The 17,555-nt window shown below is 34.2% G+C and overlaps 1 protein-coding gene across 1 annotated transcript; it reads left to right on the top strand.

Annotated features, from left to right (window-relative positions):
- The first annotated feature begins 460 nt into the window (after window positions 1–460).
- On the top strand, window positions 461–3,909 carry LOC137743498 (uncharacterized). The gene is made up of 7 exons (XM_068483401.1): window positions 461–682; window positions 804–844; window positions 934–997; window positions 1,429–1,623; window positions 2,552–2,623; window positions 3,148–3,323; window positions 3,428–3,909. The coding sequence occupies exons 1-7, from the start codon at window positions 545–547 to the stop codon at window positions 3,543–3,545; spliced, it is 804 nt and encodes a 267-aa protein (XP_068339502.1). The 5' UTR covers window positions 461–544; the 3' UTR covers window positions 3,546–3,909.
- The last annotated feature ends 13,646 nt before the right edge of the window (window positions 3,910–17,555 follow it).

The raw sequence follows: 17,555 nt of genomic DNA, 5'->3' as shown, positions 1-17,555 counted from the left end.
CAAAAATGCAAAAGGGGTTTCAAACCAAAAGAAAATACCCTGCTAACCGGCTCAACCAATAGAGGACCAAAAGTGGATTTTCTTCTCTAGAATTATACTCATAAGTGATTTTACTAAAATTGCAAAATATTAAAAGCTTTGTTAAAAGTACTTCCTCAAAAAGTAAGTTTCTCTAAAAAAAAACACTTCTATGGTCCAATAGCATTTTTTATTTTTTCTTCCAAACGTGAAAATACTTTATATTGCCAAATTTTATCCCTTGTGGAGGGAGAACAAGTATTTGGTGTATGGATCAAATTGATGGGTGCAAATGAAAGCATCCCTAATCCATATATAAAGCCCAATTTAACAAGTAGAGGCCCATCATTTTGAGTGAGCTTCGGCCCACTGCAAAGCCTACAGCCCCTGCAAATCACCACCGTCTGCGGTACACACACGCTCGGAGAATTAAGTAGTTCACAACGTCACAAATTCTGATACAACAGGAAAAACCCTACAAATCTTTGAATTTGAATTTAGGGTTTTTCCCAGTGAGATCGAAATTATGAGCCGATTCAGCCGAGCTTCCATATTTGCTTCCCAAATCTTGAGGCCCATTGAGAGCAAGAAGCAGCATCTTCTTCCAGCTTCCCAGCATTTCTTAGCTCAAAGAAGCTCCAATCGTTTCTTCGACATTTACAAGGTACCCCATCTCTTATTTTACTCCCACCAATTCAACAGTGCAATTATTTATTTATTTATTGCGAAATTAGCCAAAACCCAGTATTGTTAATGGAAATTAGTGAACCCCATTTGATTTGCAGCTTGGAAACAAAGCAGCTATAGAGAAAGAGCGTGCCCGGCTGTAAGTTTTTGTACCAATTTATTTGCTTTTCATTTTTTGGGGGGCAATGTATCAATATTAATGCATTGAACTGTTATAACTTAGGGCAGTGCAGATGAGTTGAATAGGGGATATTTTGCTGATATGTCAGAGCTTGAAAAACATGGTGGGAAGGTAAGGAAACACTACGATAAACCCGGTGCAAGTTTGTTACTTTTAAATGTAATTTTGCATCCATAGTTCATTTATGGGGTGGGATGATCAACCCGGTACATTGTCGTGCCGAAAGGAATACCGTTTGATTTTTCTTAAAATTTGGAATTGGGGTGGTAAGTAGTACTAACTGATAGCAATATTAGCCTTTTGGAGGAAGCATTATGCTTTTTTAAATGTAATTTTGCATCCATAGTTCATTTATGGGGTGGGATGATCAACCCAGTACATTGTCGTGCCGAAAGGAGTACCTTTTGATTTATCTCAAAATTTGGAATTGGGGTGGTAAGTAGGACTAAATGATAGCAATATTAGCCTTTTGGAGGAAGCATTATGCTTTTTTAAATCATGCTGATGGGGTATGATTTTATAGAAAGCTATTCTGCGTGTAGATTTCTGTGGCAAATAAAACCATAGTTCCTGCAACTGCAGCGGTAAAGTTTCCTGACTTAGAAGTTAACTACTCTGATGGAAAAATATTAAAGCTTCCCGTTAGCTCCAATGGGAATGGAAATGTCACTGAAGTCAACAAATTGGAAACCCCCAAGGCTTCTTTAGTTTGCCTTTCATTTCGAGCAAGCTCCCAGGTATGCAATTAAGTTATTGTTGTAGTATTTTTTATACTTTCTAATGCACAACCCCGTCTTGAATTATTTGCAATACCTCGAGGAATTCTTATAGAAGACTTATGCACTCTTTACTGTGTACATATGTATAGGACCTCTCTATCAGTGAGAATAAGGCCAGTAGGACTGTGATGTGAGAAAAGGGAACTAGAAGGATAGAATTATGTTTTGCAATTTATTCATTCTCTTATGAACATGAAGAGTAATACTGTCTTTTTTTTTTTTTTTTACAAAAATCTTCAATAATAATAATGATAGCAAGACAATGTCTAGGAATTGAAGGTAATCTTTCTATCGTCTGTGATTGGATAGTTGTAAAGCCATCGAATAATGGCGAGGCACACCTTAGCTGGAATTTGCTTTGTAAACCTTAGAACATAAGATGTACGTGGGAGGTGACAGATACGACCGATCACTATTTTTTTATATTTATTTTTTGGTTTGGAGAGGGAAATTCAATTGATCGTTATCCTAGGTAAGCTGATTTGTTTGTTAGTGTAATCCTGAAGATCCATCTAACTGACTTGTGGATCTATATGCCGAAAGATGCATTTAAGTCATCCCTTTAGCAGGGGAACCACTAGAACTGCGTTATTGATGTTAAATTTGTTTGGTGCTTACACATCTCAAGCGTTTGTACATTGTTCAACTGACCTCAGGGTGGTGTCTTTTTTTCATTTCCAATATTCAATCTAGGTAATATGTAAGTTAGGTGGCAATTTTGTACCATGTATTGGTACTTTTTCATGGATGCATTATGTTTGGCGGATGCATTATGTTTGGCTCTTGGTATGGAATGTAGATTGTTCGTTAAACTTGTTATGTTATTGCATTTATGGTTTCCTGTTACTGTTGTTGCTACAAAAATTAGTTTCTTTTTCCCTGACAGGGAATGATTAATTCTTGGAGCGCCCCTTTTCTTGATGCTTTTAGTGGTTCCAAGGATGTTCAACTATACGAGGTATAGGTAGCTTTATAAATCTTCATCATTTATTCAACATTCTGCTTTTAGCTGTAGGTATTATACACCTGTGATGCATTGTATGTCCCATACCCATTTGTGCTTGCATCAAACACTAGTATCTTGAATTCTGTAAGTTTAGATAGAGTTTCTTGCAATGTGTGATGCAAGTGTGACGTAACCCCTCTTCTTTTTTTCTTTATTTGTTTTTTCCATTGAAGGACCCATAGGAGGAGCATGGTCTCTTGTCCTCAATGTTGTTCGGGGATGTCCTTGTGCTATAGTTATTTTTTCCTCAACTAAATTGTAGCTTATGCATATAGTACACTCTGTGTGTTTTGCACGCTCAGGCAGGTGGGCAGGCGTGCGTGCGTGCGTCTATGTGTTTTGTTGGGGAAGTGGTGATTAAAATATAAGGCACATCAACCTTGTCTTTTTTTCTCGTATTATTCAGTAATATATCAATTGGCAATTCGTTTAAACATTATCATTACATATAATGTAATTAATGAACCTTCCTCCAGGTATCATTAATAGACTCATGGTTCTTATGTCGGAGTCCAATTAAGAAGCTTTTGCTCCGGATTATGAGGAAACCAAAGCATGATGAAAGCACTGAACCTAAAAGGCAGATTGTATATTCATTTGGTGACCATTATTACTTCAGAAAAGAACTTAAAGTACTGAACCTTCTGACCGGGTACGAAAGCTTTCTATTGCCATTGAATTTAATGGTTCTGTGAATTGTTGCTATAGTATAATTTTTTTGACAAGTTGCATCTTGTTAATGTTTCCTCTGAATAGGTATATATTCCTGCTCGATAAATTTGGTAGAATAAGATGGCAAGGCACTGGATTGGCTACGGAAGAGGAGTCGTCATCCCTTCTTTCGTGCACGAAACTGCTCTTGGAAGAGAAATAAGGCGGTGGAAGCTCATCCCTTGACATATACATCTTCAGGTGATACGAGCTCATAATTCAAGGATGCTAGACTCGAGCAATTTAACTCATAATGCCACATTACTGTATTTCATGTTTAGTTTTGAAATGTAGATTTGGCATTCCAGTGCATTTTACTTCTTTAGTTGAGGGTCGGGGGACACTTTGGTTCAACTTAGAAATCGAAGTTGGCAGTGATTTTGTCATAATAACCTCGTCATGTGTCGAGATTAAGGTTAGGTGAAGAGTTTTCGTTGTAACAATAAAAATGAGAACGTGTTATGATTCAATTCTTTGGTCTGTAAAGCTTGAAATTTTCGATTTAACCCGTGTAGTTTACTAAAGGGTTGCAAAATGAACGCCTCAAACATGGTCTTAGCATTGATTGATTTATATTTGATTACCAAATATGATTCTTATAAATACTTGCATAAGATGCTGCCAAAAAAAAGGCCAACAGTTGGAAGGCCAAAGAGTGGAGACCTATGTTTTGGCACTCTAAAATATAATTTTGTTACCATGAAATCTTAGCTATATTTTTTTCCCTCTGTAACCGTAAAAGCGAGAATAAAAAAATTGGAAGTCCATGTAGGCTCCAGAAAAATTTTGTCGATGGGCTAAACTTAGCCCGCTCAAGAGCTACAAGTAGCGAACCCGATGACTACTTGTAGCTAGTCCTACCTACTGAACTAGGGTACCACCCTTTTGCTATAGACGTATTTTGCACATATTTGGGCATGGCTAGAGATAACCTAATATTTGTATTTACAAAGAAAACTACAGTTAGTACTCTCATTTTATCTTTATTCTTTCAACTAAAAATTCATTGTCATTGGTCCATAAACTCATCAAAACGTGCAGCTATGATCCCTCAACTTTAATCTACCTGGAGAAATGATCCTTCAACTTTAACTCAATTGAATCAATGGTCCCTCAACTTTAACCCAATTATAACAATGGTCATTCCAACATAACTCATGTTGACAAAATTCTGACGAAGTTGACGAAAATGATCATAGGCTACACGTTTTGATGAGTTGAGGATCCCAATTATAGCAATGATCATTCCAACATAACTTATTTTGACAAAATTGTAACGAAGTTGACAAAAATGACCATAGCTACACATTTTGATGAGTTGAGGGACCAATAATAATAAATTTTTAGTTGAGGGACCATTACTCCAATTTGATTAAAGTTGAGGGACAATTGCTACAATTTACTCTTTATTTTGGTTATTTACTAATCTTATTTATGTTGGTAAAGAAACATAAACACGTTGCTTGACATGAAGCTTCGTTCCAAAGTAAACAAAAGATAGTAGACCCGACCTTTTCATTTTGGCTTAGCGTGATTTTAGAAATCACATTTTTAATTATATTTTGTACGTCACATGATGTATCGATTGATAATTAAATTTTATATTTAAAAATTATAAAGTAATACAATCATCAATGGTCTTAGCTTATAATTTACAAAATATTATCTAAGATAAACTCTTTACTATTTCTATTTGAAAATATTTTTACTCACCATTCTCAAATAATGGTGATACACACTACTCGATTCGTAACTGTTTAATTAATCTAATTTTGAAATATACATTTAAATTTTAAATTTAAATTTATCCAATGTTAATAAATATGACAACGAGCATCCACTGTTACAATTTTCCCTTAATTTATGGGTATATGGAGATGGTCCCAATCTATACGTTTTCTGACATCACATGGCCTACGTCATCCAATTTTCTATGGAATAGCTTAGCGAATGGCGTCAACCTGCCGGCTGGTCTTTGTCTTTTTATTGGAGCTAGGAAAGCTGCCATGCAATTTCCAACACATTTTTCAACATTTCTTATCTGCTGTTAAAAGTGTAAGAAATGTTTAGAATTAAAAGTGGAATATTTTATAAACTTTCTGTAATGTCACAGTTTAATACTGATTTTTAAGTTAATGGTGTAAAATATTGCGATAAAAATATGATAGCTTTACTTTTAAAAATGTTTCCTTAACATTTCTTTAAAAGTATTGCAACAAAAATTAAGAAATTTTAGTTCACTATGTACTCAAGAATGTCGAAGAAATACATGAAATTGTTTTGTCAAACTTAAAGATGGAAGATGATTTATTCATTTCAAACCACGAAGATGAAATATTCATAAAAAAATAAAAAATAAAAACTTATGCATCCCTTTCAAAATGAAAAATCATTCACTTTCACCGTACTTTGACTTTTTTAATTTACTCTTTTCTTTTCTTATCCGTAATGATATTAATGATAAAAACTCCAAAATTAAGGTAGCGTTGTGTGTTTAGGATTCGATTAGAATGATTAATTCACTTGAATGATGAAGAAATACATGAATTTTTTTTGTCAAACTTGAAGGTCGAAAATGAATTACTCATTTAGAAACTCATGCATCCCACTAAAAATTAAAAATCATTCATTTTCACATACAATGACTTTGATGAATTATCAAATCTATTCAAATCATATACACCAAACGAGACACGCACGTTGAATTGTAACTGAGTACAAAAATAAATGTTTTACTCAATTCTGCTCTTATTGTACATTGATGTCCAATGACTTTAACTCCTTTGTGCAAATAATGCTTTGGTTGTCCGACTTCTCTTTTTTAATCAAATTAATGTAAAGAGATCTCTATTAGTTAGGCTATAGCTTATAAATCGTGAGTTAAAATCTAAAATTTAAGCTTGTACGCTTTTATTAATAGTAAAAGAAAAAAAATTATGTCAGTGTCAAGATCAAAACCATTTGTTAGATATTTTTGGTCAAGAAATGAGTGATAACATAATGGGCGACAAAGTGAAAATCTAGACAACATAATACCATGAACGTTCGGATAATAAGATAGCGTGTTTTGTTTTATTAGTTGAAGTTACAAGCTGTCAAATTAAAAATAGCTTTTTGTTTTTTGCTTGAATAATTAACTTTACTATTTAGGTCAAATGATAACAATCCACTACTTTGCCAAAACATTAAAAAATTCATAATTTGACTACCATATAAGGACAAAGAGGTTTGGTATGCTTGGAGGCCCACTGCTAATTTGGTAAAAAGAAAAAAGAAATGTTCTGGTCACTCTTTAAAAAATATAACTATTCATGAACTCGATGAAATTTCACAGTTAGCGTCAATTCTCGTACCAATATTACAAAATATTTGTGTTAAAAATATGAGATATCAGGATTTATGAAAGGTTCCACTTTTGAAAGAGAGTTCCTAAGCTTTCTCAATAGGAAAATTTTATATCCAATATTTTCATGCCATTGGCCAACGCAAATACCTCCGTTTTGCATTCTACCAAAGAGTTGTGTCCCACATGGCGTGCTAATACAATACCACTACAAGTTATCACCTCGACGGCATGCTGGCTAGACTACCTTTACGCCATCTCGTGCATAATGTTTTAAAGCGGTCTAGATAGCGGTCTAGATAGTGCTAGGCGGGTTGGACGGCTCAGTGACTTTACTTTTGTAAAGAACTACACATTCTCTCTACGAATTGTTTAAAGCTGTCCATGCAACGTTACTTAGTGGACAATTAATCCTACCTTCATTCCCACCAAAGAAAAGGTCAGAGCTTTCCTTAAAAGAGGGAGCTTGTGGAACCCGCATGTGCAAGGCACACCAAAAACCTTCTACACCAAGTTTGCCCATGACTGTACGGAGCAGAAGAATCCAATAGACTGGTTTACTTTTGGGATAAAGATATAATCTGCTGCAGTGACGGTCCACGGATATAAATACTAGATACGCGCGGGACATGATCATAAGTTTTAGCGGGTTTTGAGTTCTCGGTTTGTGGGGCCCGTCCTAAGGACGTTTTAGGTTTAGAATGATTGCTTTCTTCGTTAAATCAAATCACCTCCCCGTTTAAAGTTTTCCATGGTAGTGACCGTTTGTTTTCATTTCCGATCAACATTTCTCTGCCATTCTGCAATGATTAGACATATACTTTGTAAATTTTACAAGGTTATTATTTCACGGATGCGATTGCTGTATCGGACTTCAGATTAGATTTATTTTATAGATTAAATTGAACTGATTTTACTTAAATTAAGTAGTGTATAAATAATGAAGCGTTTGATGCAGGTTATAGAGTATAATATTTTTAAACTCAATAAATTCATTTTTTAATATTTTTTACCCTTTTTAATTTCCTCAAACTTTCCTAGAAACTTCTTCCCATGCATTATTTTAATTAATTCAATTAAAAAATGCGCAGATTTCAATTTTTTATTTTAACGCCATCACTAATCTTGTAATTTAAAGATCAGAAGAAGAATCTCTCCAAGGTATACCCAAAACCATACCTCCCTTTTCTCCTTCATCTAGTCCTATGTGCGATAGTCTGATTCAAGCGGTGGTGGGGCTGGGTCACCGTAGAATAGCTGCTATGGTGGCTTCTACTCGGTGGAGATGGTTTTGGGGGAAGATGAAAGAGGAGTGATGTAGTCCTAGCTAATACCAAGTGAAAGTTTGTACTAAATAAGAGTACTTAGCGAGGAGTGGAGTACAAACGAATATGAGCTAGTCTCATTTAACATAATCCTTTGCCGCACTAACAGTGGGGTTATAGTCCCAGCTAGTATACTTCCCCTTATCGAGTGTAACAAACAGGTTCTAAGTGTCGGAAGATGGGACACATAGCGGCCAATAAACATACACTAAAATTAATGTAGGTGAGCAAAATACACCCTAGTAACTACTCAGTACTACGATGTAGTGGTATTCTTCTTCACTTGAAAGTAAGAGGTCATAATTCGAATTTCATGGATAGTAAATTCGATACAAATTAGGCTGCCCATTATGTAGCTTAGTCGAACTTCCCCTTCCCTTAATGTAAAAATATTGATGTGCTCAAAAAATAAAAAAAACACACCCTAGTACGAGGGTGACATTGTAATTTAATATTCGAGTAATAATATTCATACCATGTTTTTATACCACATTTTTATATCATCTTAGATGACATCTGATGTGGATAGCCACATCATTTGAAAAATTTGCAAAACCCAAGAAATGAAGGAAAAAGACTCATCCTATACCACAATCATCATTTAATTAATTAGTTTTTCTTAATTATTAGTTTATTAAATAATGAACTAAATTTAATAATCTAATTAATTCAAATGATATGATTGTCCACATCAGATGTCATCTAAGATAATATAAAAATATGGTACAAAAACATAATTGAATGAGTAATGCTATTCTTACCACAATTTTATAACACATTTCTTTACCATCTTAGGTGGCAGATGAGTTGGACAATTTACATCATTTAATTTTAATCTTTTTATTAATTAAAATACTTAAATAATCTTAGGTAGAAGAATGAGACTCTTCGTATATCACAATCATCATTTAATTAACAATATTTTTATTAATTATTGATTAACATTTTGATTAAATGCTAATTAATTTAGATGATGTGTCTATCCAACTTATTTACCACCTAAGATGGTAAAAAAATATGGTATAAAATTATGGTAAGAATAACATTATTGTAATTGAATAGCATTACTTTTCATATTCATATGAACTAATCCAAATTCCAAACGCGTCACCTCAAACCTGGCTTCTTTTTCGTTTTGGACTTAAATTCTACTGACTGTGTAATTTAATAGTCTTTAATTTATTAGATTATAAAACTGCTCTTTTGTTTTTTCTTTAGAGTCCACATTTTTCTTTTACGTGGAAAAGGAGCTGTATGACATAAGCCATGCCTGAATTTTGATTACCACGCGTCAGGTTAATTGCACGTTTACATATGCTCTGAGGGTTTTTTTAAATTACACAATCAGCCTTAAAGTTTTGAGGTTGTTCCACATAATCTCTTGAAGAAAAAAGCACTAAAAACAAGCATGATGAAAATAAAAAACCATCCTTACATTGCCAAATTATTAACTTTTTTTAATGAAAATTTTGATACAAGAAACTTAAAGTTTATTTGTTTAAAAGAAATTCAACCATGGTGTTCGATCGCCATGTTTTATCAACTTAATTCTTTTTCTTCCTTTTTTCTCTTTTATTCGTTCTACAACTTGGTTTATGATAAATATTTTTTTTCCTCCCTGAATTCATGAAACTCAATTTCTCAACCAAATTCAATGATCCACTTTCATACATTAACCAAATTCTCATATGCAAACCCATCTGACTGGCCTCCTCATATGTCTAGAAGGCCTTGTTCGATAGAGACGATTGACATAGATATGACTATTTAGTATATTGAAGGCATTTTAAAAGGAATGACAAATTTCTTATTTTGTCCAAATTGAAGATTACTGGTGAAGAAAAAAATATCCCTACTAATTTCCATAAAAAATGGTAGAATTAAAGGGTAACTATTCTTCACGTGTAATCTTCAACTTGGACAAAATAAGAAATTCGTCATCCATTTCTTCTTTTAAAATACCTTTGATATAGAGTCCATCTGAGTTAATTCTTTCTACCAAACAAGTCTTAAGTGTTTTAATATTTTTAGTAAAATCTGAAGTTTGTGTTTTACACCTAGCTATGGCTGTTGTACAAGGATTTATTATTGATGGTTAGTACACAAAGGGGGCTATGGGAAACAACTCTAAAATCCTAGGGATGTTAGTGTAAATTTTCAAAACCTCAACGGACAATACAATAATATAATAAACCTAATGGCATAAGTGCAACAAGGTTCATAAGTTATTCCATCCCACATGGCACGTGACTTGCACAATCGCGTCGAGCTCGCATGACCGAAGGCCAATGAACAAGGCAAAACCGCCAAAAAGAGTCAAAAGACTCGTACGGACGTTGGGCCCACCAAAACAACCATCTAAGTCGGATTGTATCCATTCATGGGTAAAGTTGAATAATCAGACGCGGTGGGGCCCAGGGAAGACAATACCGAAAATACCGGGACAGAGTGATGATACGTCCTGCAGCTACCTTCTGACTGATATTTCGTTGCTGTTACTCTGCGTTCCAAACTTTCTTAAACAAAACAATACATTTATAAATAGTGCAAATAAAATTTTCAGAGTGCCACTTTTTAAAAAATACGAAATATTTACTTTTTGATTGTACTGATCTCTCGTTTGTTCTTAAAATTTCTCTTTATAAATTTATTTTCTTAAAAAATACCCTTTCACATTAACAATTTTTATTTTATTTTTTATGGACATTCATTTTTAATCAGGCACATTATACGTTAATCGATATATGTATGAAGAAGAAAAACAAGAATATCAAAACTGAAATACAAATTTACAAATTATGGGTACCGAATGATTAAAAATTTGATATTAAAAAGCCTTTGGGTTGCACATATCCTAGTTATATTTTTTTTTGGGTAATTGTTTTTTGTTGGATGCAAGTTATATTATTTTCTTTTCGTTCAAAGAGATTAAAAAGAATCAATCTCCCTTATAAGGAACAAAACTTGGCTGCCGAACAATTAGTAGGAGCCCATGCTTAATAGTCAATGTGGTTGCTCAGCAGTTTGACGCATGTCCACTCCTTTTCTCTTTTCTAAAAAAATTATGCAATATTAAAAATAACTATGTTAAAAACTAGAATAACCTTTTTACAAAGCTTGAATGTCCTAACCCCGTTAAAATTATCTAGTTCTTTTCCTCTGTTTTTTTCTTCTTCTCATTTTCCTCTTTTTTCTTCACAGGCGCTGATCCAAAACAAAAGAAAAGTTGAGGAGTTTAAACCTAATCCGAATTCACAAGGGTTTTAGAAACAGTTAATGATATCTTCTTCTTTAACCAAAAACCTCGCCATTTGAATGTAGTATCTGAAATCCTCAATTTCAATTTCAATTTCAATTTCAATTCCAATTCCAATTCTAATGTTTCTTCTTCTTCACTAATAAAGGGGAAAAGGAAATGGTCATGGTTGCTCTGGCTCACACCCTGCTCGACATTCCACCCGTTGTGGTCTTTACCAAGTCGTCAATCCCATAGACAATTACAAGCTCTGGATTTGGGGGTTTTTCAGAGCAATTAGTCGCTACGGAATCTCCATTACTAGGGTTTCGACAAAGAAGAAGGATCATGGTAATCTCATCGTCCCTCGGACATTGAAAGCAATTGACACTCTTATCATCTTCCACAATGCTACAGCATGCACCACTATTGAAATCCACCGTTACCTCTCTTTTCTCTAAACAAATTGAAGGGTGGTTGGCACATCCAAGCTTTGTAAAAAAGTGATTCTAGTCTTTTACATAGCTATTTTTAATATTGCATAATTTTTTAGAAGAAGAAAAAAAGAAAATGATTGGACAAGTGTCAAACTATTGAGCTGCCACATTAGTTATTTAGTAGGAGTTCATGCTAAGAGCATATCCACTCATTAGTGAAGGGCAATGACAATTGGAGAGCAAGGACAATAAAATTGCCCTTCCTATTCTCTCTAAATAGTAATTGCTTTCGTGTAAATCCACTGATTTAGAAGAAGGAATGGCAATGGCAAGAGCAAATACTATTCACAATTTTTTTTTTTTTTTTACTTTTTTTATTTATTTATGTTTTTTCCTTGTAATTGTGTGCTTATTAATTTTTTTTTATATAAATAAAAATCAGTATTTAAGTGTGTTGTTAAAAAACACTTGTACTTTTTTTAGAATTATTTGATATTTTTGTGTATTTTCAAATTTTTTAAACATTGTAAATTCGAATGGTCTGCTAATTGAAAGGAGCGTGGGTGGGTTCCGCTGGCTATCACATGGGCGGGGCTCTCACTCACCCTCATGCTGATTGAAAGGGTGCAAGCCCGGACAATTGTTGCAAGGGCAGGGCTCTCACTCACCCTTCTATTGATTGAAAGGCTGCAAGGGCAGTTGCAATGGCTGCTGCCACTTGCTCAACTGCATCTCATTCTTTCTACCAGTGGAGCATCATTTTTGGGTTCAAAGGCAATTGAACCTAATTGCCCTTGCAATTGGAGGCCGGTTGGAGATGCTCTAATGTTCAACCAAGCTATGTTCCCTTAAGAGTATACGAGTCCTTTTAAAGTTACCGGTTAAGATCAAAGATCAAAACTCTTATAGCAAAGAATTTAAAATTACATCAACAGAATCCTCAAGCCAAATTCTAAAATCACCTAAAAAGACCAATAGTCCAAAACAAGCAACATGATAAGTCACCATGTTGCCATTGTGGCAGATTTGGGTGAAGTATCTGATGCACGAGAGAAGGAATAAATTTTGAATTCCTCTCACTAATCAATCAAAGAAGATTATAGACATCTCCAACAGGAAAATGTAAATATGAGTGTATATTGTTGTTATTAATGCCAATGACAAGAAAGGTAACTGGGGCGTTCTCAATACATCGCTCAATCTGATGCCTACGACAATTACATTGGAATGGTAAATGTTCATATTTAGAGCATCTCGAAAGAGGATGTTAAATTTACAAACAAGCAATAACGGTAAAAAAAAAACAGCAACAATGTTTTCCAACCTAGAAACCAAATCTGATGTGGCATGATATAGAATGACGTATTTCCCTTTTGCTGCCAAATTTGACAGCAGCTTCAAAAAAAAAAAAATTATTAAATGCTTTTTATTAATTTTTTTTATTGGTTTAAAGCCTTGCCTTTTAATTTCATTTGATTACCAATGCAATGTTTAAATATCTTTATACTTTTTAATTCATTTTCTTCCATTATCAATGCAAATAAAATAAGTATGAATTTTTATTTTATCTTTAAAATTTGACATATCAGGTAAAAACTTTAAAAGATGTCAAAGTGCCACATAAATTGTCAAATTTAAATTTTATGTTAAAAAATTTATGGGTAATTTTGTGAGACTCCAGTTTATTGTTTGAAGAAAATACTGAAAACACACTCACCTAGTAAAACAAAAATTACACTATTGCTAAACATGAAGTGTGAATTAATGTAAGATATGAGTACACAAGAATATTTGATTCACTCATAAATTAATCTCTCAATTGCACTCAAAGAGCTCGCAAAGAATATCATAGGGATGAGATGGATGAAAACTGCTTAACTATTTGAAGAGTTTTTATGAGGTATCATAAATTGACTAAAGACAGAAGTTGCGTGTAGAGTTTATGAACATCCAAAGATGGATAAATATTATTAAAGTTGCCTAAAAAGAATGACAATGTCTATTAAAGTGAGAAATGATTTTTTTTTTTTTTTTAAAGAAAATTAATGAAAATAGCTTGAAAACTTTAAGCTTTAACAATAAGGACAAAATAAAGGGTAAAACGAATAGTACCATGATTGACTTTTTAGTATAAAAATATGGTTTTTCGTTAAAGTGAACAGTACCGGAAACTTTTCGTTAAAGTTCTATTTTTTAAATCTTGAGGAATGCTAGCTGCCTTTCTCATTTACCGTCATCTACTTTTCATTCCCACACATCACCTTACGCATGGAATTTCTTTACACATTAACGTGGAAATTAAATGCTTTGAAATTACGAATTTATCTTTGCATACTTACCCTAATGAATATAAAAGTAGAATATAAAAAAAAATCTAAAATCAACTCCTCCTTCTAACTGTATTTCCTAATTTGTCGATTTTTACTCTTTCACTGACTTAGCACAACAATATCTGCAACTCTCCCACGGCCACCGCCACCACTACAAACTCATCCCCTCTCTCTTTCCTCTATCTTTAATAATCTCATTCACTACCTCTAACCACTAAACCCCTCTTTTTTTCTTCCCCATAACCTTCCAAAACCTTCCCTCTCAAAACCTCCTCCCTTTCACATACCCACAAGCCCTCATCCACCCTCCACTCTGAAAACCCAATTTTCTACATTTTTTGGGCCACTAAACAAAACCTAGATGGCCAATCAATCAATTATGGTGATGAGAAAAAGCTCCAGGAAGAGTGTGGCATGGTCAACATATATTGTGGTAGAAAATTTTTGCCATCTTTGATCTTGACGGATTTGTACCTACAAAACAAATAAACACATTTGATCAAAGACCAAAACAACATGGGGAGGGGTTTGGCCAACAACACGCCTAAAGAGTTGGAGGGACGGGTTTGGCTAATGGATCTCCAATACCTGTGAAAAGAGAGAGTTTTAGGGCTTAATTGCATAGTAAAAGCTTACCAAAATGTGGCAAAGAATGAGGTATTTATAGGGAGATGGCCGACCATGGGCAAAAAGATTCTCACTTCATGTGTCATATCATCCAGTTGGTCAAAGTGTGTCATTCATAGGGTGGAGAAGGAAAGAATTATCCCGAAGATGTTATTTAATTAAATAATATCTTAGGATGATCTTGTAATATCTTTGATTGGATATGATTGTGATTCATTGTTTGATTGAGTTGATCTTCAATTAGAAAAACATAAAGATACGATTTAGTAATTAATCATATCTTTAATACCTTTGACTTTTCGTCTTGCAATGGCATGAGAGCTTGATGAGGTTATAGTCAGCTGCTTAGGTCTCCAACAATATTGAACTGCACGTGAATTAAATGTGGCCTCGTCAATTTAATAAGAACATTCTTGTTATTCACGAGTAAAAATTTACGTGTTAGCTCCATGATTTTTTAAATTATTTTTTGCTATACATATATGGTGACCCGGAAGCTTCACACACCTTCTATTTTGCCCTACATGATTGGGAAAAAGTCAAAGAGCTTAGAGAAGAGTGAGAGAGGATGAGATGGATGGGTGGGTGGGTAGGCTTCGGTTTTTAAATTTTTTATATGTATTAGGTGTAAACATGGAAAGATAAACTTCGCAATTTCAGAGAAATAAAATTTTCAATTTAATGTGTACATGAATTACATGTGTCAAGTGATAGATCATATAGATTTCTTTTTAATCACAATCAAGGTTCTAAAAGACGCTAAGAGTTAGTCTGGCGACGGGCTGGAGTCTAATGCCTAAACGAATTTAAGTAAGTTTATTACACACACACACACATGTACACACACATGTGGATAACCATTAAATAATACTTATATTTTTTTTTTTTAAGTGTAAAACACTATTTATATTTATATATATATTGTGCGAGTTTAAAATAAATATGATGGGGTCTTAAAAGAGAAAAAAGAAGAAAGAAGCAAAATAAAATTTACAAGAATAAGTAAAACATTGAAAAAAAAATGGAAATGACAAAAAAGGGTGGGGTCAAGAAGAGGAAAAAAGGGAAAAAAAGGGTAATCAAAGGACAAAAGAAAGGTAGGGTCAAAAAGACTAAAAAAAAGAAAAAAAGAAAATGGCAGGGTTAGTACAGTCAGTTTAGAAAAAAAGAAGATAAAAAACGAAATGTTAGCAAACAAAATCGAAATCTTTTGGAAAACAATGCCGTGTAGGTGTAGGAAATATCAACAAGATGAAGGCTTCATCTTCTTCGCGAGTTGTCGTCACTCAGCAACTAATTATTTTGCAAATTTTGTTCTTCATATAAGCCTGCCTAGCCCCATCTAATTCCGCCTAGCCCCGTCTAATTCTGCCCAGCCACTGGCTAATTAGCTTTTCTTTTTATGGCCGATTATGGGTTAATCACGGTGGTTGACTGGCGATTAGCACCTTGGTGTCTCCTAGGCAGTTTTTTAAAACACTTATCACTATAGAGAACAACTCCAATTACATATTTCTTCACCTGTTGTCAAACAAAAAAAGAAAAGAAGTTGTTGCATGATTTTTTTTGAGGTGCAATGATAGAAATTTTACTACAAAAACTTAGGCAAGTATATAATCTTCAAGGATGACATCATGGATTAAGTTAAGAGGCTCATCAAACCAACAGAGAGTAAAATGAAAAAATAAGGTTAACTTGGCCAATCTATATGCTCCTATGTTGGCGGTACGACGAAGATGACATACTCTGTATGCAAAAAAGTTTTGTAACCCACCTTTTACATTCTCTGCCACAAAACCTAGAGAGAGTTGCCACATTGGGTGTTGCTTAGAGATTTGACAAGCTAAAGGGAATTGTGAATGCAAATTTTTGCCAAGGATAGGTTGACAAAAATCAACATCTGCAAAACAATTAACATCGTTAAGGTTTATTGACGAACACCTAAAAAAAGGAGAAGATGTTTGCCAAAGAACCTCTCATGCCTAAGCCATACTAAGTTGTGAGAGTTTTGAGTAGTGAGTGGTGATTACCTATCTCTATATTTGACTTAACTATTTATAGAAAAGACTTTTCGTAGGTAGCCTGATAAGAGGGTTGCAGGCCATAATAAGTAGACCTATATGTTCTACTAGCATGGTGCAAATCTCTTGCTACGATAGTGTAGGCCTTTATGGTAAGCGTGATCTTTATTAGGACTTACCGGAGTATGAGACACCCAAGGGAGACTACGAAGAATTGAACCTTGCCTCTTTGGATGCAGAGAAGGGCAAGGTTGCAAGATTATGGGCATTATGGGCTTAGAAAAGACACCTTGATATGTACTTGAACGCGGAAGCCCAAAACTGATAGGGCATGCATATGCTAGCCTACTAAGGTTTCGTGTGTGGTCTACTCTTGACGTTCAGATTAAATTTGTCATATTGAGCTAATAGTTCATGTGTGCAATGTAGAGTTCCAAGTCTTTGTGGGAAATTGATTCCTTTTTGCTCCTCAGAAGGCTTTAACGTAAATTTGCAGATAACCCTTGTGGAGATTCTCTCAAGGTTTTAAAATATGACTTTATGCCTCGTTAGGTGACTAGGTAACCGAGAAACTCTGAACGTGCACTTTGTGGGTTTAACTTCACGTGTACACTCACAAGAGTGAGAACTTTCAGCAAGGTTCTTGTGGTTATCTACACGTTTTGGATCAAGGGGTAAAAGGTTTTGATTATGAGAGGTCTTATATGATCTCTAATCTGTAAGATGTTACAATTTATCTTAGACTCTTCATGAAAGGTAGTTGACTTAATCAAGGAGTCTTGTTGGAAAGTATTGGGTCTTAGCTATGACTCATTGGAATAATGTAGTTTGTTTATGTGCGCGCTTTGCTGAGTC

Source organism: Pyrus communis, chromosome 8 (assembly GCF_963583255.1).
Source record: "Pyrus communis chromosome 8, drPyrComm1.1, whole genome shotgun sequence".
Classification (NCBI taxonomy): Eukaryota; Viridiplantae; Streptophyta; class Magnoliopsida; order Rosales; family Rosaceae; genus Pyrus; species Pyrus communis.
Note: the sequence above shows the minus strand (reverse complement) of the source record. Positions and strands in the feature narration are given on the sequence as shown.